The sequence below is a fragment of the Carcharhinus amblyrhynchos genome, chromosome 1, assembly GCF_965287045.1.
Source record: "Carcharhinus amblyrhynchos chromosome 1, sCarAmb.v2.hapA, whole genome shotgun sequence".
In the NCBI taxonomy this organism is placed as follows: Eukaryota; Metazoa; Chordata; class Chondrichthyes; order Carcharhiniformes; family Carcharhinidae; genus Carcharhinus; species Carcharhinus amblyrhynchos.
This window is the reverse complement of record NC_137324.1, coordinates 176,624,475-176,650,212: the sequence shown is the minus strand read 5'-3', so window position 1 is coordinate 176,650,212 and position 25,738 is coordinate 176,624,475. Positions and strand designations below refer to the sequence as shown.

General features: G+C 45.5%; 1 protein-coding gene across 1 annotated transcript in view; it reads left to right on the top strand.

Annotated features, from left to right (window-relative positions):
* stpg2 (sperm-tail PG-rich repeat containing 2) overlaps positions 1 to 25,738 on the top strand; it is a 327,666-nt gene that overhangs the window by 202,851 nt on the left and 99,077 nt on the right. The window contains exon 12 of the mRNA XM_080200232.1: positions 24,912 to 25,027. Within this exon, the coding sequence (XP_080056358.1) occupies positions 24,912 to 25,027 (116 nt within the window). The remainder of the gene's footprint in view (positions 1 to 24,911; positions 25,028 to 25,738) is intronic.

Here is a 25,738-nt window from a genome sequence, read left to right as displayed (position 1 = left end):
CTGTGATATTTTGTTTTGTGTCACATGCCAACCATCTGGGGATTGTGTTTCAGCTGTTCAAGACACAATTGCAAGATAATTCAAGACTCACATTCCAAACATTATCTTGCAATTGTGTCTCTGTCAATATATGCCGTGTTTGTGAATCCAACTCTCCACTCACCTGATGAAGGAGCAGTGCTTTGAAAGCTCTTGATTCCAGATAAACCTGTTGGACTTTAACCTGGTGTTGTGAGAATTCTTACTGTGTCCACTGATGCTGTCAGAGATTTTCCAGCATTTTTTGCTTTTGTATTAAGCACCGACAATTGCTTGCAGTTTGTTTACCATATGGGATGCCCTCGTGGAGTAGAGGCCATTGAAGGGAGTGTGTAATGCATGTTGGGATGGTAGCCTGTCCTATGCTGCTCTTCAATCATCTCTTTTTTATCAGACTCATAAAATCATGCTGTACAGCAGGAGACCATTTAGCCACTGTCCTTAGATGTGCGGGTTTGGTGGTTTGACCATGATAAATTTTCCATTAGTGTCGGGGGATTAACAGGGTAAATATGTGGGATTATAGGATAGTGGGATCATTGTCAGTGCAGGTTCAGTGGGCCGAATGGCCGCCTTCTGCACTATAAGGATTCTATGAACCTGGGTTGGCTTTTGAAATCCAATCAGTCCCATCCCCCCCTCTTCTTTCCCATTTACCTGCAATCTTCTCCCCTTGAAATATTTATTTAGCTCCCTTTTAAAAGTGGAACTCAACACAAACATGACCTTACTAAATGGTGGAGCAGGCCAAGGGACTGAATGGATTGTTCCTCCTCCTATTTCACACATTTGAATGTTCTAGCATTCAATTAAACATACAATCATTTAATTCAATTAAACGATCGCCAATCTCCATCGACCTGCTTTCAAAGTTTATTTATTATCCTTGAAGACAAGTAGGCTCACATTAACACTGCAATGAAGTTACTATGAAAATCCTCTAGTCGCCACATTCCGGCACCTGTTTGGGTACACCGAGGGAGAATTTAGCTTGGGCAATGCACCGAAACAGCATTGTCTTTCCTTGGGAGGAAACTGGAGCACCAGAAGGAAATCTACACGGAGATGGGGAGAACACGTAGACTCCACACACACTGTAACTCAAGTCAGGGATCGAACCGGGTCCCTGGAACTGTGGGGCAGCAGTGCTAACCACTGTGCTGCCCTTTCGTTGCGTAAACCTTCTTACCCCTGCCTAACGAATGTCTTGTCTCTTTCAGTTTTGACATTTTCTAACCAGGTAACCCCCAATTTCAGCAGGTTTTTGGGGAAGAGAGTTGCAGCGCCCCTGGTGTGAAGGAGCGCTCCCTGACATCACCCCGGCTCTAATTTTAAGGTTATACCCCCTTTGATCCTGGATATCTCCAGAAGTGACAAGATCAATATTAAAGCAGAATCTTTCTCTTGTCTGGACTGTGACAGGTCTTGAAGCAACATTGAAAACACAAGGGCATTTATACTCCTTACACAGAAAGTGACACATAGCGAGATAGATAGAAACAGCAGAATGTATCCTGAGAAATAACAGAAAAAAAATGACCTATCTGGCATTCGGATCACGTAGCAATGATCACAACAGCTTCTTGTTTTTATGACACATGTTGGCCATAGGGTTTCCCGATACTCAGCCACAATAGCGGTTCTCAGTATAATTGCAGTATAACATCGCAATCATTAGCTTCTTGGTGTTGCCACAAATCAGCAATCACTGATGCGAAGCCACCCATAAAATTAGCAGTACATAAATATAAAAAAAAATACCCCAGAGTGTTTTCATAATCAGTAATCCAATTTTGGAGTTCAGATAATCTATCTGTCTCTATTAATCTTATGTTAAAAACGATATGTCAACATGCACTGATGTCACAATTTGTTATAGGTTTAAAGTAATCGCAAACGGTATGGGTACTCCTGAACTGCCGCCTAAAACTAACCAGTATGCTGCATTTTGCAAATCCCCCATCAATAAACAATGAGGCTGTGATTCCTTTACTCATTTGGGGCTTTACATCGAGTCCACTCGGGCAGCAGAACATCACATTTAGCTTTAGGTGGTACACCATTCCTGCAGAGAGTCAACCGATTTACCACGGGCGTGTTGCGTGGGAGATTCATGAACCGTGTGTTAAAATGTTAGACTGAACACACGCAGATGTCAGGCTCCACGCCTTTCACCCCAAGCTGCTGAATTTTGTTGCAGAAGAAAAATCTATCCGAGAATTAAAACTGTTTCTAACCTGTGATTTACAAACAAATTTCATTCAAAAAATTCCTATAGTGCAGAAGGAGGCCATTTGGTCCATTGAGTCTGCACTGACCACAATTCCATCCAGTCCCTATCCCCATAATCTCATGCATTTACCTTAGCTAATCCCCCTGGGACTAAGGGACAATTGACATGGCCAATCCATCTAACACGCACATCTTCGGACTGTGGGAGGAAACCGGAGCGCCCGAACAAAACCCACACAGACACAGGGAGAACATGCAGACTCTACACAGACAGTGACCCAAGCCGGGAATCGAGCCCGGGTTCCCGGCGCTGTGAGGCAGAACTGCTAACCGCTGTGCCTCCGTGCTGCCCCAAGGTTCCCTGACCAAAAACAACAATATCAACCTGGTTTACATAATGCCTTTAACAATGTCTCCCAGTGTTAAAGAATGACATGACAGTAGGAAATTCTGTGGACAAGCAGACCTCGGCACACTTGTCCACAGAACTCTGACGGTGGAAGGGGAATGTTAGTAGGGTAGTGAAAAAGGCATATGGGACACTTGCCAATTGAGGCATAGATTACAAAAGCAGGGAAGTCATGATGGAGTTGTTTCGAACTTTGGTGAGGCCACAGCCAGAATACTGTGTGCACTTCTGGTCGCCACATCATCGGAAGGGTGTGACTGCACCGGAGGGAGTGCCTGGGACGCTGCCTGGGATAGACCACTTAAGCTTCGAAGAGAGGTTGCGCAAACTTGGGGTTTTTTTTGTTGGAGGAGAGAAGACTGAGGGGTGACCTGTCTGAGGTGTACAAAATTATGAGAGGCGTGGACAGACTGGATAAGAAGCAGCTATTCCCCTTAGTTGAAGGGTCAGTCATGAGGGGACATAGGTTCAAGGTGAGGGATAGGAGGTTTGGAGGGGATATGAGGAAAACCATTTTTGCCCAGAGAGTGGTGAGGGTCTGGAATATGTTGCCAAGGAGGTGGTGGAGGCGGGTGCCTCACATCCTTTAAAAAGTATCTGGATGAGCACTTGGCACATCATAAACACTCAGGGCTATGGACCAAGTGCTGGTGGATGGGATTAGGTGGGAGGTCAGGTATTTCACAGCCTCGATGGCCCGAAGGGCCTCTTCTGCACTGTATGATTCCATGATTCTATGTTTCACAGGGGCATTGTTGGATAGAATTTGACAGCATGCCAGAGAAAGCAGCTGAGGAGTATCTTGGCCGCAGCTGTATGTTTTAAGGAGTGGCGGATAAAGAGGAAAGGTAGAGAGATGGAGAAGGTTAGGGAGAGAGTTCCAGAGTTTAGAGATCCAGGCAGCTGAAGGCATGGCTGTCAGTGGTGTAAACAGTGAAAATTGGGTTTGCAAAAGTGGCTGGAATCAGAGGAATGTAGAGATCCCTGAGGTTACCGGGGCCTCAAGGGGTAAGGCCATGGAGGGATTTGATACTTAAGATCAGATGAGGATTTTACAAGCAATTTAGTGTCAGTTGAGGATCAGTTTGTAGCATGCTTGTGTCTGAGTCACAGGGTTCTGGGTTCAAGGCCCCTACGAGACTTCCACACAAAAGTCAGGGCTGACTCTCCATTGTCCTGCTGAAGGAGTGCTGCACTTCTGCAAGTGCTGGCTTCCAGATGTGATGCTAGAACCAAGGCTCCAGCCTGTTTAAAGAGAGGCTGTTTAAGAAGAAAGGGTCTTCCATGTAAGATGGAGATGAGGAGAATTTGTTTTGCTCAGAGGGTTATTAGTCTTTGGAATTCCCTCCCTCAGAGCGCAATGGAGGTTGAATTATTGAATATTTTTCAAGGCTGAATTAGGTAGATCCTTGATTGACAAGGGAGTAAGTGGGAATCGGGGCAGTCAGCAGGTGAAAATGGCAGCATGGTGACACAGTGATCAGAACTGCTGCCTCACAGTGCCAGGGACCTGGGTTCAATTCCAGTTTTCGATCACTGTCTGTTTACACATTCTCCCCATGTCTGTGTGGGTTCCCTCCAGGTGCCCAGGTTTCCTTCCACAGGCCAAAGTTTTGTAGGTTAGGAGGAATGGCTATGCTAAATTATTTCTTAGTGTGCCGAGATGTGCAGGTTAAAGTTAATTTATTTGCCACAAGTAGGCTTACATTAACACAGCAATGAAGTTACTGTGAAAATCCCCTAGTTGCCACACTGCAGCGCTTGTTTGGGTACACTGAGGGAGAATTAGCTAGCACATCTTTTGGACTGTGGGAAGAAAAACTGGTTCTCCCTGTGTCTCACGCAGACACAGGGAGAGTGTGCAGACTCCGCACAGTTAGTGACCCAAGCCGAGAATTAAATCCAAGTCCCAGGCGCTGTGAGGCAGCAGTGCTAACCACCGTGCCACCGTGCCACCTACGTTAGATGGAGTAGGTGGATTAGCCATGGTAAATGTGGGGTTATGGGGCTTGGGTAAGATACTCTATCAGAGAGAGTCGGTGTAGACTAAATGGGCTGAATGGCCTCCTATGCACTGTGGGACTCTATGTCCAGTGACTGTGAAAAACAATTTAGAAATGCTTTTTCCCCCCTTTAATTCACTGTCAGAATTAAGAGCATGTATTACTATCCATGAAATAGGCTGAATGGACCATGGATGGTCCCTAACCCTTTTTCCTGATGTTACATGGAGAGAAATTCAGTTATTGGCCGATATGTAGTGTACCGTTCCTCCAAATTACTAACCTGCAAATGAGTTTTGTAATCTGTTATTTATGCTCCCAAAAACCAGGTAAACATTAAAACAAAGTTTGGCAGCTGAGATTCCTGAAACATTTCTGACTGTAAATGCCAGACTCCCTGCTGTTATATTTTGCCATTCTTCATTTCCTTAGTTACCTCTCATATTGATCATCTGTTCATTCACCTCTCAATAGTGGACACCCTACATGTCTTTTGCTTTTGATGCAGTTTCCACTCAATCCTTATCTCATTTTTTATATCTATCTCATTTCCCCATCACCTTAACTCATTTCCTGTTCATTGGTGTTATTACAGCGTATTTATTCTTCTTTCTCTGTCCATATCCCCCCCTTTGCTTCCTACGTTCATTTCCACCCTGATCTGTCCAAATGACCTCCTCACTTCTGCCTGACTGCAAGGTTCGCAGAGCTTGTAATCAGAATGCATATTCAACTGCTCTTGGATTGTCCGCTCTGTGGTTTCTCCCACTGTCGAAGCAGTAGGTGTTTCACAGGAAGAAGATATCAGTGAGTTGCAGTCCTGCTTAGAGATTGAGTGTTCAGTCCCTAGTCCAAAGACTCAGCCACAAGTTACAAAGTTTATCTCAAACTCGAGTATTCTCAATAAGTACACACGCCATCTAAACCAATGGGTGAGATGTGGTCAGGCATACCACACTCTGGAACCAAGTCACAGATGCCACCCAAGACACCTTCTGTGGATTTCTCATCAAATGCTTGTTACATTGTGAACCAAATGGTCTAACTGGGACTCAGACTTTCATATGAGGATTTCCAATATTCACTTTCAATGAACGTACTCCCACACAATGCGTTCTCTTGGATGCCTTCGCCAAGGATCCACACCCAGTTTTTCACCCTCCCTTTGTTATTCCTCTGCTTTGGATTGCCATGTGCATTCAAGCTTCCATACAATCTATCAGGTACTCAGACACACCAATAGAATGCTACCACTGCACAGGCTGTGTTAATGTATTGCCAATGTTAGATAACCATAGATGTCTGGCTTCTCATCAGCCAACATCTCCAGACCTGCACCTTGCAGTCCTGTCTTTAACTGGGAGCTTCTCTCTGGTATGACTTCAGCTTCTTTTGACTTCACAGTCTTCCTGGAACTTCCCTCTGTGTTGTTCTCTGGTTTCTGGAACTTTCTGTTCTTTAGCTTGAGACTGGCTTTCTGTCCCATGGCATTGTTCTGCCTATTCTAGTAGTTAATTCAAAATGCTCCTTACCTTTGGGTTGGCTGGTTCTAAACTGAAACTCTAGTGGACCTGTGGGTGCTAAGCAACAGCTTAGTATTTTAGAAACCCTGTAATTGCTTTTACATTGTAAAACCTTTTTACAATGCAGGCAAAGTTTAAAGTGAAACTAAACCGGAAACAAACTGAAGTAACTAACCCTTCCTTAGCACAAAGATACAGAAGCACAAATTAAGCTTCTGTAAATTTATATCTTTTTCCTAGTACAAATATAAATTACCGACACTATCTCTGTTTCCTAATGGAGGGATGCCTAGATTTCAGGCAGATAGGTTGCAAGTGGAGCGACCAGTCTTGGTGACCATGCTGTCGCTGGAGCCATGACCAATCACGACCCATGCATGACTGTCCTATCACAGAGCTTGGGCGTAACTGAAAGTGCCATTTCAGAGGAGGGGCTGAGAAGGGCACCTTGAGCAAATATTGGATATCATTCCAATTGTCAACAGTAACTTGATAGCAGCATTAATTTCAGCCTTACGTGTGACTAATAAATAAACTTTAACTTTTCCCAGGTTGAGGAAAGCTGCCATCAATGTGGGCTCGAATGCACTTGCCTTTGTAGCTCAGTCGAACCAGCTGATCATGGGATTGGTTAGTAAACAGTCACCATGTGATTTGTTCAGCTGCAGCATGGTAACTCACGGTCAGGGAAGCAACTCTGGCAGGCAGGTGGCGAAGGTGGGGAGAACATAGAGTTGGGGAACTGGTAAGCCCCTGTGGGGTCTTCCTGGCAGGGACAGTGCCTTTGACAAGCTGAGTGGCAGTGACTTCGCTGTATCACGCTTTGGAAGCTCTTGAGATTGTGTAACACGTTTCACAAACGCACACACTTCCTTCTGACCAGAAGGTTACATCCTGAACGCCATCTTTGAAAGGTTGTGTGACTCTGTAAAGTAATCCTTTGTGAAACAAATTTAACTTCACAACACCATTGTGTTACAAATTAAACCCTTCCCGGCCAAATAAACAAACAATTTATAATCTTGGGACTCATCTGTCTGTGTGGAGTTTACACGTTCTCTCTGTGTCTGTGTACATTTCCTCTGGGCGCTCCGGTTTCCTCCCACAGTCTGAAAGATGTGCTGGTTAGGGTACATTGACCCGAACAGGCACCGGAGTGTGGTGAATCGGGGAATTTCACAGTAACTTCAGGAAAGGTCTGCAGGTTGGGTTGATTGGCCAGGCGGAGTTGACCCTAAATGTCCCAGGATATGTAGGTTAGAGGGATTAGTGGGATAAATGTGTAGGGTTGTCAGGATAGGGCCTGGGGTGGGATTGTTGTCAGCGCAGACTCAATGGACCGAATGGCCTTCTTCTGCACTGTATGGTTTCTATGATCTGAGCTGCATGCAGGAGTTTGTTAAGAGTAGCTGCCTTGGTAATTGTCAGGTACCTTACCACAAGTTTGTGCTTTCAAGAAAGGAAAGGGGTGGGGGGGGGAGCGGAGAGGGGTGCGGTGGAGGGGTGGAAAATACTTTCAATAGCAGAATAATCAAACTGAAAAGAGAAACTTTTGAACAGGCTGGTCATTCAAGAAAATTCTCAGCTTAATCACTATAACACCCAAGGGACACGCTGCCGACATATTTATTAATTGGCTGCCAAATTAGTTTGCAGATTTCTAATATGACAACTTTATTACATTCTATAAAGGTCTAGGTGAGATGGTGGTGGAGATGGTCATGTCACTGGACAACTAATCCAGAGGCTAATGGCTCACAATTTCAAATCCCACCATTCAATCTGGTGGAATTTAAATTCAATTAGTACTGCTGGGGTGGCACAGTGGTTAGCATTGCTTCCTCACAGCGCCAGGGACCCAGGTTCAATTCCCAACTTGTCTGTATGGAGTCTGCATGTTCTCCCCGTGTCTGCCTGGGTTTCCTCCAGGTGCTCCGGTTCCCTCCCATAGTCTGAACGACGTGCTGGTTAGTGCATTGACTCGAACAGGTGCCGGATTGTGGCGACTAGAGGGGTTTCACAGTAACTTCATTGCAGTGTTAATGTGAGCCTTACTTGTGGCTAATAAATAAACTTTAACTTTGGAATTGCAAAGCTAGTCCCAGTAATGGTGACCATGATAACCAGCGTCAGTTATTGTAAAATCCCAGCTGGCTTAATGTCCCAAACGTCCTTTCAAGGGAGGAAATCTGCCATCCTAACCCGGTCTGGCCTGCATGTGACTCCAGACCCCACCCCCCAGCAATGTGGTTGACTCTGAAATAGCCGAACAAGCCTCTCGGATCAGTGGAACTTGATGATGGGCGACAGCGGTGGCCTTGCAGGCAGTGCCGCCATCCGTTCCGTGAAAAAGCAGTGTCTTATAAAACCAGGCACAAAACTCTGTGATGATTGTGTGGAGGGACATTGTGAGAAATTCCACACAGACCAAATCACAGACTCCACTCCACCTTCCCTCATCTCTACCTTGAACACTACAAATTCCACTTTACATTTGAAAGGATATGTGAGCGCTTCTATAAATTGTGTTTTCAAGAGGGTTCTTGTACAGTTCCTTTATTTATGCCCAAGTCATTTTCACAGTGATAATGAATTATATTTACATATAAATGAATTTTCACCTGAGAAGAATCTAGCTTTACAAACATATTGCCAAAGCGCGTACGGACTTTAAATGAAGATCCTTTCTCTGACTGAGAATGTTTTGCATTATCTGAAACTTTGTTTATAAAACTGATTTTCCGATTCCCTTTCTTTTTCTTGGGGAGTCGGTGGCCGAGAGGTATTATCGCTAGATTGTTAATCCACAAACTCTTATAAATGGAAATGGGGTGAAGGTGGAGGGGAGAGTTCATCCTCTGAAGTTGTTGAACTCAGTGTTCAGTACAGAAGGCTGTGAAGTGCCCAGTCGGAAGATGAGCTGCTGTTCATTCAGTTTGTGTTGGGGTTCACTGGAACATTGCAAAAGGCCCAGGACAGATGCAAACAGGAAGAACAGCACCTCATCTTCCGATCGGGCACATTTACAGCCTTCAGGATTGAACATTGGGTTCAACAATTTAATCCCACTGTCAGCATCCTGGCAGTTACCAATGACCAGGAATTAAACTGGATTAACTATATTAATATTGTGGCTACAAGAGCAGGCCAGAGGTTGGGAATTCTGAGGTGAGCAACTCACTTTCTGACTCCCCAAAGCCTGTCTGTACCTACAAGGCACAAGTCAGGAGTGTGATGGAATATTCTCCATTTGCCTGGATGAGTGCAGCTCCAACTAGATTCGAGAAGCCTGTCACTATCCAGGACTTGATTGGCACCCCATCCACCACCTCAGACTCACACCCCTCCTCCCCCATCATTGGCACACAGTGGCAGCAGTGTGCACCACCTGCAAGATGCACTGCAGGAAATCACGGGGCTCCTTCAACAGGAGCTTCCAAACTCATGAACTCTGTCCCTTGCAGGACAAGGGAGGCAGCTGCATGGGCACACCGCCAACTCTAAGGGCAGGATTTTCCAGCTGCGCTCGCCCCAAATCTGGAAAATCCCACTTGAGGTCAACGGACCTTTGCATGGTCCCCTCCCACGACAATCCCTGTGGTGGTGGGATGGGAAAACTCCCCCCTTGATCTTTCATCATCCTTGGGACTATAACGCCATTTCTTAGCTGCCACTGGGTTAAAATCCTGAAGCTTTCTTCCTAATGGCACTGTGGGTTTACCTACACCACAGGGACTGCAGCGGTTTGAAAAGGCGGCTCACCTCCAACTACTCAAGGACAATTGGGGCAACACGGTGGCAAGTTGGTCAGCACTGCTGCCTCACAGCATCAGGGACCCGCTCAATTCCAGCCTCAGGTCACTGCCTGTGTGGAGTTTGCACATTCTCCCCATGTCTGCCTGGGTTTTCTCCGGGTGCTCCGGTTTCCTTCCACGCGGGTTAGGTTGATTGGCCGTGCTAAATTAACCCTAATGTCAGGGGTATTAGCAGCGTAACGGGAATTGGGCCTGGGTGGGATTGTGGTCGGTACAGACTCGATGGGGCGAATGGCCTCCTTCTCCACTGTAGGATCCTGTGATATGACGATTCTATGAATTAGGGATGGGCCGTAAATGTGGCCTTATTAACGATGCTCACAGCTCATGAATGAATAAAAAAAAATTATTGATGTTGGCCAGGTTCGTGATCTCTTGAGTGTAGCTGATTGAAAAAAAATCTCTTTATGTACTGATTTACAGGAAACATCACCAAATTAAACTGGATTAAATTTTGCCACCGTGCTTTGGTCAAGGTTCCTGCTCCCGTTGCTGTCATAGACAGTCTAGTTTACACTCTCCATCGCTTTGACACACCTCGTGGTGATTTTTCGAGAGTGTCTTTTTGCAATAATTTTCACATCGGAAGCCAATGGGTGGCGAGCTTACTTCTGAATTTGTTTAGTTGCCGTGAGGCAGAAGATTTGTTTGAGCTTTGGTTTTGATGTGAGCCGCGTACTGATTTAAAGTGGAAATTTGAAGTTTGATGCATGCAGAGGGCAAGAGATAATTTAATGCAACATTTAATTAACCGACTCACACTTTTCAGCAGTGCAGAGCCGTGGGGATTGTGTGAAGTTTGGATTGGACCATCATCACTCAAACAGAATATAGTCTCGGGGTGTTTGTAAAGTCTAATTGCAGCAAATGCAGAGATAGTTCTACACAACAAGATGTATTTATGCGGTTCCATTAACATAATAAAACACCCCAAGGTTCTTCATTATGTTGATTAACAAACAAAATGTTAACATTGAACTACAGAAGGAGCCATTAGGACCGATGACCAACAGCTCTGGTAAAGAGGCAGGTTTAAAGTTTATTTATTAGTGCCACAAGTAATTAACACTGCAATGAAGGTACTGTGAAAATCCCCTAGTCACCACACTCCAGCGCCTGTTTGGGTACACTGAGGGAAAATTTAGCATGGTCAATGCACCCTAACCAGCATGCCTTCCGGACAGCGAGAGGAAACCGGAGCATCTGGAGGAAACCCACGCAGACGTGGGGAGAATGTGCAGACCCTACACAGACTGTGACCCAAGCCGGGAATCGAACTGGGGTCCCTGATGCTGTAAGGCAGCAATGCTAACCACTGTGCCACCATGATGACCCACATAATAAGCACGTCCATCCCTCTCATAAGATAATGAACAAAAGATTGCCCTTTGAATATGCTGCAGGTTTGATCCACAGTTTTTGTTAACAGTAATGTCCAGGCTATGTGCTGTAGAGTTGTCAGATGTTAAAAATAGAGACAATTTATAATGTGGCTGAAATGCTGATGAATGAAATTTTACTTTGTATTTCGGAGCTTAGGATCTCTCTCAGTGTACCTGAACAGGTGCTGGAGTGTGACGAACGGGGGACTTTCACAGTAACTTCATTGCAGTGTTAATGTAAGCCACATTGTGACACTAATAAATAAACTTAAAAAAAAATGGAGCGGGGGTGGGGAGAAGGGGGAAGAGAGGTGATGTAATTTCAACTCAGAACATCAAACAGTTGGAGAGCCTGAGACCAGGATAAGGAGATACTTCAATTAACTGGGCAGTACTGTAGCTGGGAGCGTAACAATATTGTGTGCCTAAAACAGTCAACTCTCCCATTTCCTACAGGGCAATCAGATTGACACGGGAAAGTCATATTTTCAAAAGAAAACCAGTTCTCTCAATTTAAAGGAGAAAGCTGGTGGGACTGTGCAGTTCTAAGCTGCATATTACTGATAATCAGTCTGTGCAGATAATAGTCACTGGAGTGGATTCCTTTGAACTGTGCAGTTTTCTTGTGCCAAAGAATAAACAGGGGGTGATTCTCTCTTTTTCCCTCCCATTGTACTGACCGGTTTGACATCAGTAGTGGTAAGAGTTCTTCGGAACGGCAGAACACTCCCTGTTGCTTTGTAGGTGATTTCCACAAACCTTTGATCTTCCCCCTCCTGTCATTTTCTTCTGTCCCCTCCCATCCTTTATGAAGTGTAGTCACTGCACTGATATCAGAAACGCGGCAACCAATTTGCACCCAGCAAGCTCTCTCAAACAGCAATGTGATAATAACTAGACCGCCTATTGGGGGGGGTTTAGGGGTAGGTGGTTGCCGTGGCAACTTCACTCGTCTAAGGGGGCAGACGAGGTCTCAGCTTAATATCCGGTCTGAAAGGCCTCAGTGGTTAGCACTGCTGCCTCACAGGGCAGGGACCCGGGTTCGATTCCCGGCTTAGGTCTCTGTATAGGGATGCCAGCGTTGGATTGGGGTGGGTACAGTTAGAAGTCTCGCAACACCAGGTTAAAGTCCAACAAGTTTATTTGGTATCACAAGCTTTTGGAGCTCTGCTCCTTCATCAGGTAACTACATTGCAGTGTGAATGTAAGCCTACTTGTGACTAATAAATAAACTTTAACTCAATAGTTTAAGTTTAAAGTTTATTTATTAGTCACAGTTCAGTTTATATTAACAATGCAATGAAGCTAGTGTGAAAATCCCCTAGTTGCCAGTCTCTGATGCCTGTTCAGATACACTGAGGGAGAATTTAGCACAGCCAATGCTCCTAGCCAGCATGTCTTTTGGACTGTGCGAGGAAACTGGAGCACTTGGAGGAAACCCACGCAGATACAGAGAGAACATGCAAACTCCACACAGTTAGTGACCTAAGCCAGGAATCAAACTCAGGTCCCTGGTGCTGTGAGGCAGCAGTGCTAACTATTGTGCCACTGTGCTGCCCTCTCTTGGTACTGTACCATGGTGAAACAATTTATGGCCTTAGGTCTCTGTGGTGGGGGACCCTGTGACTCAGAGATGGGAGTGCGACCACTGACCCATGGCTGGAACGTGGAGAAATGGAAACATGAAGGTGAATTGACACTGGGATTTCCCCTTACTGTTATTCCCAATCCTCTGTTGTAACTTGGCTGTAAATAAGAGTGCAAAAAAGCTTACTCTGCTATTTAATAAACTAAAACTCTTAAACAAGCTCCACTTTCTTGTCCTGCGCTCATGTCCCTTCAGACAGAAGATCGGCCATGACTGTATTGGATGGTGAGATACGATTGAGAGAATTTGCAGTCTTCTCCTGCTCCTATTTCTCTTGTTTAAGCGTATTCCCTTAATGCCCATAGTCTATCAATCGCTGTCTTGAATATACTTAATTATGAAGCATGTATAGTCTTTTTCATTAATTCATGGGACATGGGCGTCGCTGGCTGGCCAGCATTTATTGTCCATCACTAGTTGCCCTTGGTAGGTAGTTAAGAGTCAACCACATTGTTGTGGCTCTGGAGTCACAGGTAAGACAGAGCAGGTAAAGAAGACAGATTTCCTCCCCTAAAGGACATTAGTGAACCAAATGGGTTTTTTTTCTGATAATCAACAATGTGTTTCATGGTCATCAGTAGGTTCTAAATTCTAGATATGTTTTGTTGAATTCAAGTTCCACCATCATTCAAACCCGTGTTCCCAGAACATTAGCTGAGTTTCTGGATTAATAGACTAGCGACAATACCACTCGGCCATCGCCTCTCCTTGTTCTCTGGGGCAGAGGGTTCTAAAGGTTCATATTCAGCTGTGTGTTGAAAATCCAAAATGGATGACCCCTTATCTTGAGGTTCTGCCCCTTAGCTGTGGACTCACAGGGCAGGATTTTCCCATCCCGCCCACCACAGGAATCATAGCAGGCAGGACAGGACCATACAAAGGTCCGTTAACGGGATTTTCCAGTCTCGGAGTGAGTGTGGCTGGAAAAGCCTGGCCACAAACTAAGGGACCTCTTAACATCCATTCTGTCAAGTTCTCTAAGAATTTTACACATTCATTAGATCATTTCTCATTCTCCTCTACTCCAGAGACTACACCCTCATTCTGTTTGGTTTCTCTTTATAGAACAGCCATCTCATCCACCTAATCAATCCAGTGAATCTTTGCTGCACCCCCTTTAAGGCTGCCTTGGGTAGGGAAATCATGATGTGGAGATGCTGGCGTTGGACTGGGGTAAACACAATAAGAAGTCTCACAACACCAAGTTAAAGTCAAACAAGTTTATTTGATAGTAAACCCAATGCCTTTTCGGGTCTGCCCCTTTGTCAGGTGACCTGACGAAGGGGCAAACCCCGAAAGCTAGTGGCAGTGGGAAGTGTAGACAGAGTCAATGGATGGGAGGCTGGTTTACGTGATGGATTGGGCTACATTCATGACCTTTTGTAGTTCCTTGCGGTCTTGGGCAGGGCAGAGCAGGAGCCCATACCAAGCTGTGATACAACCAGAAAGAATGCTTTCTATGGTGCATCTGTAAAAGTTGGTGAGAGTTGTAACTGACATGCCAAGTTTCCTTAGTCTTCATAGAAAGTAGAGGCGTTGGTGGGCTTTCTTAACAGTAGTGTTGGCAAGGGGGGGAACCAGGACAGGTTGTTGGTGATCTGGACACCTAAAAACTTGAAACTCTCAACCCTGTCTACTTCGTCCCTGTTGATGTAGACAGGGACATGTTCTCCTTTATGCTTCCTGAAGTCGATGACAATCCCCTTCATTTTGTTGACATTGAGGGAGAGCTTATTGTTGCCGCACCAGTTCACCAGATTCTCTATCTCATTCCCGTACTCTGGGTCATCATTGTTTGAGATCCACCCCACTATGGTGATGTCATCAGCAAACTTGAAAATAAAATTGGAGGGGAATTTGGTCACACAGTCATGGGTGTATAAGGGGTATAGTAGGGGGCTGAGAACACAGTCTTGTGGGCACCGGTGTTGAGGATATTCATGGAGGAGGTGTTGTTGCCTATCCTTACCGATTGTGGTCTGTGAGTTAGGAAGTTCAGGATCCAGTCCCAGAGGGAGGAGCCGATGCCCGGGCCATGGAGAAAGCCCAGCTGTTGCCCTAACAATTAATACCAAAGTGATAGGCTGGAGTCCTCTGACCGTTCGCACCAGCGGGATTTTCCCACCCCGCTGCAGTGAGCAAAGATTTGACTTGTCGCCAAAGTCTCTGTCTTCGCTGCAACGGGAGTGTGGCGTGAACGGTTGGTAGGATTGCGCCCATGGCGTTCCGGGCAGAGAGGGAGAAATTGACAGACAGGAGTCTATTTCACCGGTCTATCGAACAATCCCATTTCACAGCAACCGCAGATTGGCCCCAGTGACTTACTTTCACCAGCAGAGGTCAGTCAATGTAAAAGAAATGATTCGTCAGATTTTCTCTTCAAAAGAGACTTAAAAACAAATTTAGAATGGGCTCCTGATATTTTGGGGGGTCAACAAATGTGGGTTGCTCCCCTCATCTTTCAGGCTCATTTATTCTTCCCCTCGCCCACACTCGGCATTCCAACTTGACTTTACAAGAACAACAGCAATATCTATCCTTGACCTAACGCAATGTCTGAAGATGCTTCAGAGGAACATTTATTCAACTAAACATGACACGGAACCATGTAGGGAGACGTTAGGTCAGATCATCAAAAGCTTGGTCAAGGAGGTAGGTTTTAATAGAGCACCTTAATAGAGGTAAGTGGTAGAGGGGTGTAGACAGGTTTTGCTGAGCCTAGGGCACAGGCACCAACAATCATAGAATTCCTACAGTGCAGAAGGAAGCCATTGAGCCCATCGAGTCTGCACCAACAACAATCCCACCCAGCCCCTATCCCCATAACCCCACATATTCAACCTGCTAATTTCCCAGACACTAAGGAGCAATTTAGCATGGCCAATCCACCTAACCCGCACATCTTTGGAGTGTGGGAGGAAGCCACAGCACCCGGAGGAAACCCACGCAGACACAGGGAGAACATGCAAACTCCACACAGACAGTGACCCGAGGCTGGGAATCGAACCTGGATCCCTGGCGCTGTGAGGCAGCAGTGCTCACCACTGTGCCACCACAGCGCCAATGTAACTCGGCGAGCAAGGGGTGATAGGGGAATGGGACTTGGCCTGAGTTAGGACTTGGACACATTGAAGCGTTTCTTTACAGTTTGGAGAGTGGCGAGCTAGCACGGACACCAGAGACAGTGTGGGATCCCAGAACCAGTTACCATTTAGTTTCCCCAACGTACAGCAATGGAACGGGATGGGCAGGAAACCCCAGTGAATAGTGCCGAAGAGAAAGGAGAGAAACAAGACGGGAGGTGGACTGCCTGCTCCCAGCTTGCTAGCAGAGTGAAAGCAACATTTCCTGCCATTAAATCAGATGGAGAATCTTCTTACCGGGAGAATTGATTTGTTTCCTGGTGAAATTCTTCAGTCGCACAATGCAGTATGGTGTGGAATGCTGCATTTCATTCCTCAGCTTTTGCAGGGCTGGGTAACAAGAACCCGGACATTAAGAAGATGTAAAAGCTGTGGGTATAATTGCACTTTCTGAAGACGAAAGATGATGGATGTCAACATTTGTCTTTGTGGGTGAAATTGAGAATGATTGTTTTACTTAATGCAGCTCAGGTCCGAGTGGAATTAAATCTCTTTACTCTAACTATTGAGGATTGGAGTGCAAAAAGCCACATTTGTCACCTAACATCTGCCATTTCTATTTCTGTGGGTCTATTTGAAAGAAAAAGGGAATTGTGGGATTTTGCACGCATTCTAACCTTTTTCACAGCAAAGACCAGAGAGGCAGCCTGCTATTGGCTGTTGGCACGATGGCACAGTGGTTAGCACTGCTGCCTCACAGTGCCAGAGACCTGGGTTCGATTCCCGGCCTCGGGTCACTGTCTGCGTGGAGTTTGCACATTCTCTCTGTCTCTGCATGGATTTCCTCCAGGTGCCCTGCTTTCCTCCCACACTCCAAAGATGTGAGGGTTAGATGCATTGGCCATGCTAAATTGCCCCTTCGTGGCCTGGGATGCATAGGTTAGAGGGACTAATGGGGTAAATATGTGGGGTTATGGGTATAGGGCCTGGGTGGGATCATGGTCTGTACAGACTTAATGGGTCGAATGTCAGGGGGGACACTGGTAGCAGGACTGGGAGAACCTGCCAACCTAAATAGTGGGAAAATTCCAGCCAGGTATTAATTTCACACTCTTGTCTCTCTTTAAAATAATTTACCAACCAGGAAAGAGATTCAGGAATCTTGATCCTGACTGTGCAGATCTCTGAAATTTCACAACACTCTCTCTCTCTGTCTCTCTCTCTCTCCCCCCCCCCCCCCGCCCCACTGTCTCTCTGTCTCAGGTCTCTTTCTCTTTTTGTCTCTCTGTCTCTCTCTCTCCCTCTCTCTCTATCTCTCTGTCTCAGGTCTCTCTCCCTCTCTTTCTCTCTCTGTCTCAGGTCTCTCTCTTTCTCTCTGTCTCAGGTCTCTCTCTCTCTTTCTCTGTTTCAGGTCTCTCTCTCTGTCTTAGGTGTCTCTCTGTCTCAGATCTCTCTCTCTCTCTCTCTCTGCTTCAGGTCTCTCTCTCTCTCTATCCCTCTGCCTCAGGTCTCTCTCTCTCTCTCTGTCTCGGGTCTCTCTCTTTCTCTATCTCTCTGTCTCAGGTCTCTCTCTTTCTCTCTGTCTCAGGTCTCTCTCTCTCTCTCTCTCTCTCTCTCTGTCTCAGGTCTCTCTCTCTGTCTTAGGTCTCTCTCTGTCTCAGATCTCTCTCTCTCTGTTTCAGGTCTCTCTCTCTCTCTGCCTCAGGTCTCTCTCTCTCTCTCTCTCTGTCTATCCCTCTGCCTCAGGTCTCTCTCTCTCTGTCTATCTGTCTATCTCAGGTCTCTGGCTCTGCTCCAATCCAGTGCAACCCCTGTCACTTCCCCGATTTTCGGTAATGCACCATTGGTAGCCTTGCTTTCAGCCTCCCTGGTCCTGAGCTCTGGAATTCCCTCCCTTGATCCCGAGCTCTGGAATTCCCTCCCTGAGCTTCCCCTTCTCTCTCTCTCTCTTCTCATTTTAGGAAGCTCTGTAAATCCACCCTCTTATGATCGAGTTCTCAGTTGCCCATCTTAACATCTCCATAAATGGCGCCATGACAGATGTTATTTGATAATTGCTCCTGGGGATGGTTTAGTATGTTAAAGGAACTAATTGTTAGATTGGTGTACCCAAAATGGGTTAAATTTCAGTTTATTACTTTGCACTATTTAGAATGGAAGTTTTGTTGCATTGCTGGTGCACAGATTTGAAAATTACTAATACCTGCAGAGACCATGTGGCATGAATGTACATTAACTGACCTTCATTAAACTCTGCTTGGAAGCATTAATATTGTTGCTGCTGTTGACCTGGGTTGTATCTTGAGGTTCATCATTCCTGTATCTCTGAGGCAGCACGATGGCACAGTGGTTAGCACTGCTGCCTCACAGCGCCAGGGACTCGGGTTCGGTTCCCAGCTTGGGTCACAGTCTGTGTGGAGTTGGCACATTCTCCCTGTGTTTCTTCCAGGTGCTCCGGTTTCTTCCCACAACCTGAAAGATGTGCTGGTTGGGTGCATTGGCCATGCTAAATTGTCCCTCAATATGCCCAAACAGGCACTGGAGTGTAGCGACTAGGGGATTTTCGCAGTAACTTCATTGCAGTGTGAATGTAAGGCTTATTGTGACACTGATAAATAAACTTTGAAAGAAAAATATTGCTTTTCAACACTTCCGCTTTATTTTCTCCTGAACTGCTCACACTTATCTTCGCTCTTTCCTCAGTCTGCACATGCTCATCACCAAAGAAGTGAAACCAGGAATGTTTTGCCGAGTACTGGGTAACCACGGTGATTAGCACTGCTGTCTCACAGTGCCAGGGACCCGGGTTCGATTCCCAGCTTTGTGGAGTTGGCACATTCTCTCCGTGTCTGCGTGGGTTTCGTCTGGGTATTCTGGTCTCCTCCCAAAGATATGGACTGGAATTCTCCAGCCGTTCACACCAGAGGGATTGCCCAGTCCTGCCAACAGCGCACTCCCCGCACACAGGTTTCCCACTGGCATGGGGTGAGGCCAGTCGGAATTCCCATTGACAGTGGCGGGACCAGAGAATCCTGCCGCTAGCAAACAAAGCGCCATCTACAACCGGTGGGAAACCTGCGGCTGGGAGGCTGCAGAATCTCCCCGTGTAAGTTACAGGGCTTAGCGGGGTAAATACATATGGTCTATGGGTAGAGAGCATGGGTAAGATACTCTGTCAGTGAGTCAGTGCAGACTCAATGGGCTGAATGGCCTTCCTCTAACCTATGGAGATGCTACATTTCTACAACCTGCAGCTGTTAGTCGAGTTCCCAGGATGTTACAAAACTTGTGGATCTGCCAGTTCCCTTCCTGTGTCTGCTTTTGCCCTTGAGACACGAGCAGTGCAGGGGAGTGTCTGGGAACGCGGCCTGATGTGAATAATCTCCCACAAGGAGATAAACTTGCCCGGAGAAAAGTGACATCAGGGTGGGCTGAGACCCCACAATAACGCATTGAAAATAATCCAAAACGCAGGCTGCTGTGTGTGGCCAACTCCAGGGAGCTGTGTGAATGTGACGCAGCAAATCTCCACACACACTGCACTGTCCGGGAATAGCTCCAGTTTCTTTTTAAACCGGTGATCTGTTACTCCTGCCAGGAAGGCCTGAACGTGCTGGGATCCCATTGTCTGGAAAAGGGAACGCTGAGAGGGTGAGCTGATTGAGGTCATTGAAATGATGAAAGTGGTAAACATAGAGAAGATATTCTTACACATCGAAGGGACACCAAAACTAGGGGCCATGAGTATAAGATAGTTTAATGTTGATAAACATAGATATATATTGCCAAAGTTTGTCATCTCACATGTATGAGGACAAATGCCATATTTTAAACAAGGGCAGGGAGTGGCGCAGTGGTATTGTCATCGACTAGTAATCTAGAGACCCGGGTTCAGATTCCACCATGGCAGACGGAATTAAAAATCCTCAATTAGTCTAATGTGAAACCATTGTTGACTGAGATGGTGGCGCGGTGGAGTGATAGTGTCACTGGATTTGTAATTCAGAGACCCTAAGTAAGATCCAGGTTCAAATCCCACCACGACAGATGGTGATATTTCAATTCAATTAAAAAATCTGGAATTAGAAGTCTAATGAAGAGCATGAAACCATTGTCGTAAAAACCCATCTGGTTTCTTAACTTCCTTTAGGGAAGGAAATCTGCCATCCTTACCCGGTCTGGCCTTGGTGTGACTCCAGATCCACAGAAATGTGGTTGATTGTGAACTGCCCTTGGAAATGGCCTAGGAAGCCACTCAGTTCAAGAGCGACTCGGGATGGACAATAAATGTTGGCTCAGCCAGTGACACCCATGTCCCTTGAACGAATTAACAAGTCATGCTGCAGGATAATCAAACAGCATAATAGAGGAAGCTGTGCACAATGCACAGAGTACAGACTGTTCTCAACCAACCCAAAACAGAACATCTACCGTTCAATGTGATTTCATGATTGGGCAGCACTTATTGAGTAATTCTGAATGTGCCAATAGCTAGAATAACAAGTAAATTTAAAATAATCGATCAGTCTCACAATGTGGTGATTTACGCTTGCCATCCATTCATATGCAGGGACCTGTCCCTGCAATGAAAGGAACATGTTCAAACCTGGGACTTTTCAGGCTATTATCTTCGAGGAAACACCTTGACAATTCAAAGATGAATTCCTAACTAAATACTTGCAGTATTAACTGTTGTTTGAAATTTGGCGTTCTTGTATTTGTCGCAAACAATGACGAGACAGAGTACAGGAATGAGATCCATCCAAAAAACCAGCTCCCATGCATTGACTCTGTCTACACTCCCTGCTGCCTCAGCAAAGCAGTCAGTGTAATTAAGGATCCCACACACCCAGGACATTCTCTCTTCCACCTTCTTCCGTCAGACAAAAAAATACAAAAGTCTATGTTCAAGTACCAACCGACTCAAGAACAGTTTCTTCCCTGTTGCTGTCAGATTTTTGAATGGGCTTATCTTGCATTAAGTTGATCTTTCTCTACACCCTAGCTATGACTGTAACATTACATTCTGCGCTCTCTCATTTCCTTCTCTACAAAAGTATTGTTCCTTGCGCGCTATACAGACAAAGCATGTGCTTTTCACTGTATGTTAATACATGTGTCAATAATAAATCAAATCAAAGCACTGCTGCCTCACAGCACCAGTGACCCAGGTTCGATTCCTGGCTTGAATCACTGTCTGTGTGGAGTTTGCACAATCTCCCCATGGGTTTCCTCCGGGTGCTCCGGTTTCCTCCCACAGTCCAAAGATGTGCGGGTTAGGTGGATTGGCCATGCTAAGTTGCCCTTTAGTGTCAGGGGGACTAGCTAGGATAAATGCATGGAGTTGTGGGGATAGGGCCTAGGTGGGACTGTGGCTGGTACAGTCTCGATGGGCCGATTGGCCTCCTTCTGCAGTATAGGGTCCTATGATAACATGACTCTCTTTTCAACCATATCCAAGTTCTGTACTACTAAATGACTGTTTATATAAGATAGGCACCAATAAATCCAATGAGGAGTCTTGGAGAAACTTCTTCACTCATTGTGTGCTAAAATATTGAACGTGCTACTACAGGGAGTAATTGAAACTAATAGGATTGATGTATTTGAGAGGAGGCTGAATAAAGATGAGGGAGAAAGGAACACAAAATTATAATAAGTAGATGCAACCTGGCTCCTCCAGTTTGCTATCCAATAAGATTATTCCTTCTTTTCTACTGCAACTCCAATTTCCCACACTTTCCTTATTCCTTATAAGCAAATATATTGATCTCAGACTGGACTATACTCAATGATAGAGAAAGAAATGGAAGGATATACAGTGGGGGGTTGAGGAAGAGAATTCCCTCATCTGGGAAACGGAGCGCATGGTGGTGGGATCTCAGGGATGGTGTGATTGTGGCAATATTCAAAAATGGTGATGAGTCTGATTGTCATAGAGTCATGGAGGTTTACAGCATGGAAACAGGCCCTTCAGCCCAACTTGTCCATGCTGCCCCCTTTTTTAACCACTAGGCTAGTCCGGTTGCCTGTGTTTGGCCCATATCCCTCTATACTCATTCTACCCATGCACTCTCTAAATGCTTTTTAAAAGACAAATTTGTACCTACCTTTACTACTACCTCTGGCAGCTTGTGCCAGACACTCACCCACCCTCTGTGTGAAACACATTGCCCCTCTGGACCCTTTTATATCCCTACTCTCTCACCATAAACCTATGCCTTCTTGTTTTAGATTCCCCTACCTTTGGGAAAAGATGTTGCCTATCTAGCTGGTCTGTGCCCCTCATTATTTTATAGACCTCTATAACATCACCCTTAAGCCTCCTACGCTCCAGAGAAAAAAGTCCCTGTCTATCCAGCCTCTCCTAAAAACCCAAACCATCAAGTCCTAGTAGTATCCTCGTAAATCTTTTCTGCACTCTTTCTAGTTTAATAATGGTGGGGAGTTGCCGGCGTTGGAAGGGGGTGGGCACAGTAAGTAGTCTCATAAAACCAGGTGAAAGTCCAACAGGTTTATTTGTTGGCACGAGTTAAAGAGGTAGCAAGATAGCTATCTTGCTACCTCTTTAATTCGTGTTACCAAATAAAACTGTTGGACTTTAACCTGGTGTTGTGAAACTACTTACTAGTTTAATAATATCCTTTCTATAATAGGATGGTTAGAACCGTACACAGTATTCCAAGTGTGGCCTTACCAATGTCATTTTTGACAATATCAAAAATGGAGACGCATCTCATTGTGGTGACCACAGAGGAGTTTTCTTGCTTTCTGCCACATCAAAGATTACTGCAAAGATTCTGCTCAATTCTTTGACCCCCCCTTCCCCCCATTGACTGAAGAGTGGCACCACAGATAAGGGGTGCAATCTTACTGGCCATTCACACCCTGCTGCTGCTGCAAACGAGGGTAGAGAATTTGGTGCTCAGCCAAATCTTCATTCGCTGCAGCGGGACTGGAGAATCCCGCCGGCATGAATGGCCAGAAAATTCCAGCCATTATTTTCAATGTGTAGCAAATCCATGGTAGGTGAAAGAAACAGTGTTACCCATTGCACATTCCTTTTCTTAACCCCAGAAAAGCCTTTCATCCCGTCAACCACTAGGGCCAATGGACTGTGCTTCCAGGAGGAAATGCCTTAGGGAAGTCCTCAAAGCATCCCCAAAGAGATCACTGGAGCTCCGACCAAAGTGGAGAAATTCATTTAGGAAGATGCCGAGAGACTTTGTCAGAAAGATATACAAGTTAAGGTCAAAGCATTGGAAACGGTGAACTAACCTCCAAATTGCCCATCTAGCCAACCCCATGAACATCACCTGCCCCACTTACGACAGAGTCTGTCAATTGTGCATTGGACATTTCAGAACCCTTCAGACTGGAGTAGAAGCAAATCATCATCAATGCTGAAGAAGTGTCTAAGGGCCTAGGAAAGGGTCATTTGGGCTGAATGGCCTGTTTCTCTGCTGTTCAATGCTGATCCCTCTGCTTTGTCAATGTTAATGCCCCATGATGTAGAGTGACCATTGGCATTGCATCACTCTTTCTGGTCCAATGCAACAAGAACCTTTGAGATGCCAATGTCCAATAGGATATAACCTTCTTTCAAACTGATGACCTTTCTTCAGAACCTGAAGGAATTCTGTGGAACTTGGTCAATGAGAGAGAAGGTTAAGGTGGGATTTGGGTGTTCAAAAATCATGGGGTTTTGCTGATGTAGTGAAGAAGTAACTATTTCCACTGGCAGGAGGGTTGGGTCACCAAATCAAGGGAACTGGGGAAAGAAAAATCGGGGACAACTGAGGAGAATTGTTCTTATCGGAGGTGAGTTGTTATAGTTGAGAATACGCCACCTGAAGGAGATTCAATAGGAACTTTGGGAAGTGAATTAGATAAACACTGCAAAAGAAAAACACTACAGGACTCTGGAGAAGAGGCTGGGTGAGTAGGACCAATTGGATAGCTCTTTCAAAGAGCTAGACCAAACACAAGGGGTTGAATGGCCTCCGGTGCTGGGCGATTCTGTGAATGCCATTGTTTCAGGAAAAAGTTACTACAGAAACAAACTTATGGAGCCAATTTGACTCTTAATAACATTCTCCCCTTCATTTGCTTCTTCTTGTAAGTTTTTTTTATTCATGGGATGTGGTTATCGCTGGCTGGGTCAGCGTCTATTGCCCATCGCTGATGGCATTTAAGAGTCAACCACATTGCTATGGCTCTGGTGTCACATGTAGGCCAGACCAGGTAAGGACAGCAGATTTTCTTCCTTGAAGGATACGAGTGAATCAGATGGGGTTTTACACCAATTGACAATGGTTTCACGGTCATCATCAGACTTTTAATTCCAGATTCTTATTGAATTCAAATTTCACCATCTGCTATGGTGGGATTCGAACCCGGCTCCCCAGAGCATTATCCTGGGTCTCTGAGATTTTCAGTCCAGCAACAATGCCGCTACACCACCACCTCCCAAGTGTGCAGATGATGTAGAATTTAACTGAAATCTTGATGGTACGTGGCTGTCATACAGCTGGAACAAACAAAGTAATGTTGGAATTTATTTTAGGAAATCCAGGATTGTAACTTTCCCTAAACCACTTCACCACAAATGTGCCTCTCTGCAAAACAAACAGTACTGGGAATGATTGATATAAATTGATATTCATTTAGTTCTTGAGATCATTCTTGCGTCTGGTACATGACAAGCTCCATGGGGAAAATGCCATTGTGAGTCCAGAGTCCATTCATCAAATCCTTCTTTAATATTGTTTCTCCAGGACCTGGTGCGTACAAACCCATTCTCAAGTCCACACCCAAGATGGCTTTAATCGTGTCCAGGCAGCCTCGTTTCAAAGACCCACGCTTTCGCACTCCTGGTCCGGCAGACTATGAGGTAAGGCACTTGCTTATTTCACCCGCTGTGTTATACAAGAACAGGTTGCCTCTTTTATGTAAGGTGGGTTCTTAAAACATCTTTGACTCCAGAAATTAAAAGTTTGCAGTGATGTTGGGGGAAGACAGTGGGAACACAGGAAAAGGCAGTTAGCTCCTTGGTCTGTTCCACCATTTAGTTCAATCATGGCTGATCCTTATCTCAACTTCATCTACCCATCTGGTACCCTAACCCTTCCTACTCTTCCCAAACAAAAATGTACCCTTCCCAACTTTGAAATGTCTATTGATTGCTGGGTGGGAGTGGAAAGGAGTGCATTAAAAATGGAGATGACAGCCCGATTCCTGATCCGATTGGAGTCCTTACGTTGAGGTTTAAGGTCAGCCTGGATCAGGTGGATTGGGCTGTCAATCATCTAGGATTGCCTGTGAATCTCCAACCTTGAATGTTATCTCCCGGCCAATTCCTTTATGTATTTTTTTCCCAGATCATGGCAACACAAGCAGATAAGGTGGTAAAGAAGGTGTAGGGCATGCTTGCCTTCATCAATCAGGGCAGAGAGTATAACAATTGGCAAGTCATGTTGCAGATGTATAGAACTTGAGTTAGGCCCCATTTGGAATATTGCTTACAGTTCTGGTCACTACCAGAAGGATGTGTAGGCTTTGGAGAAGTTTACCAGAATGTTGCCTGGTTTGGAGGGCATTAGCG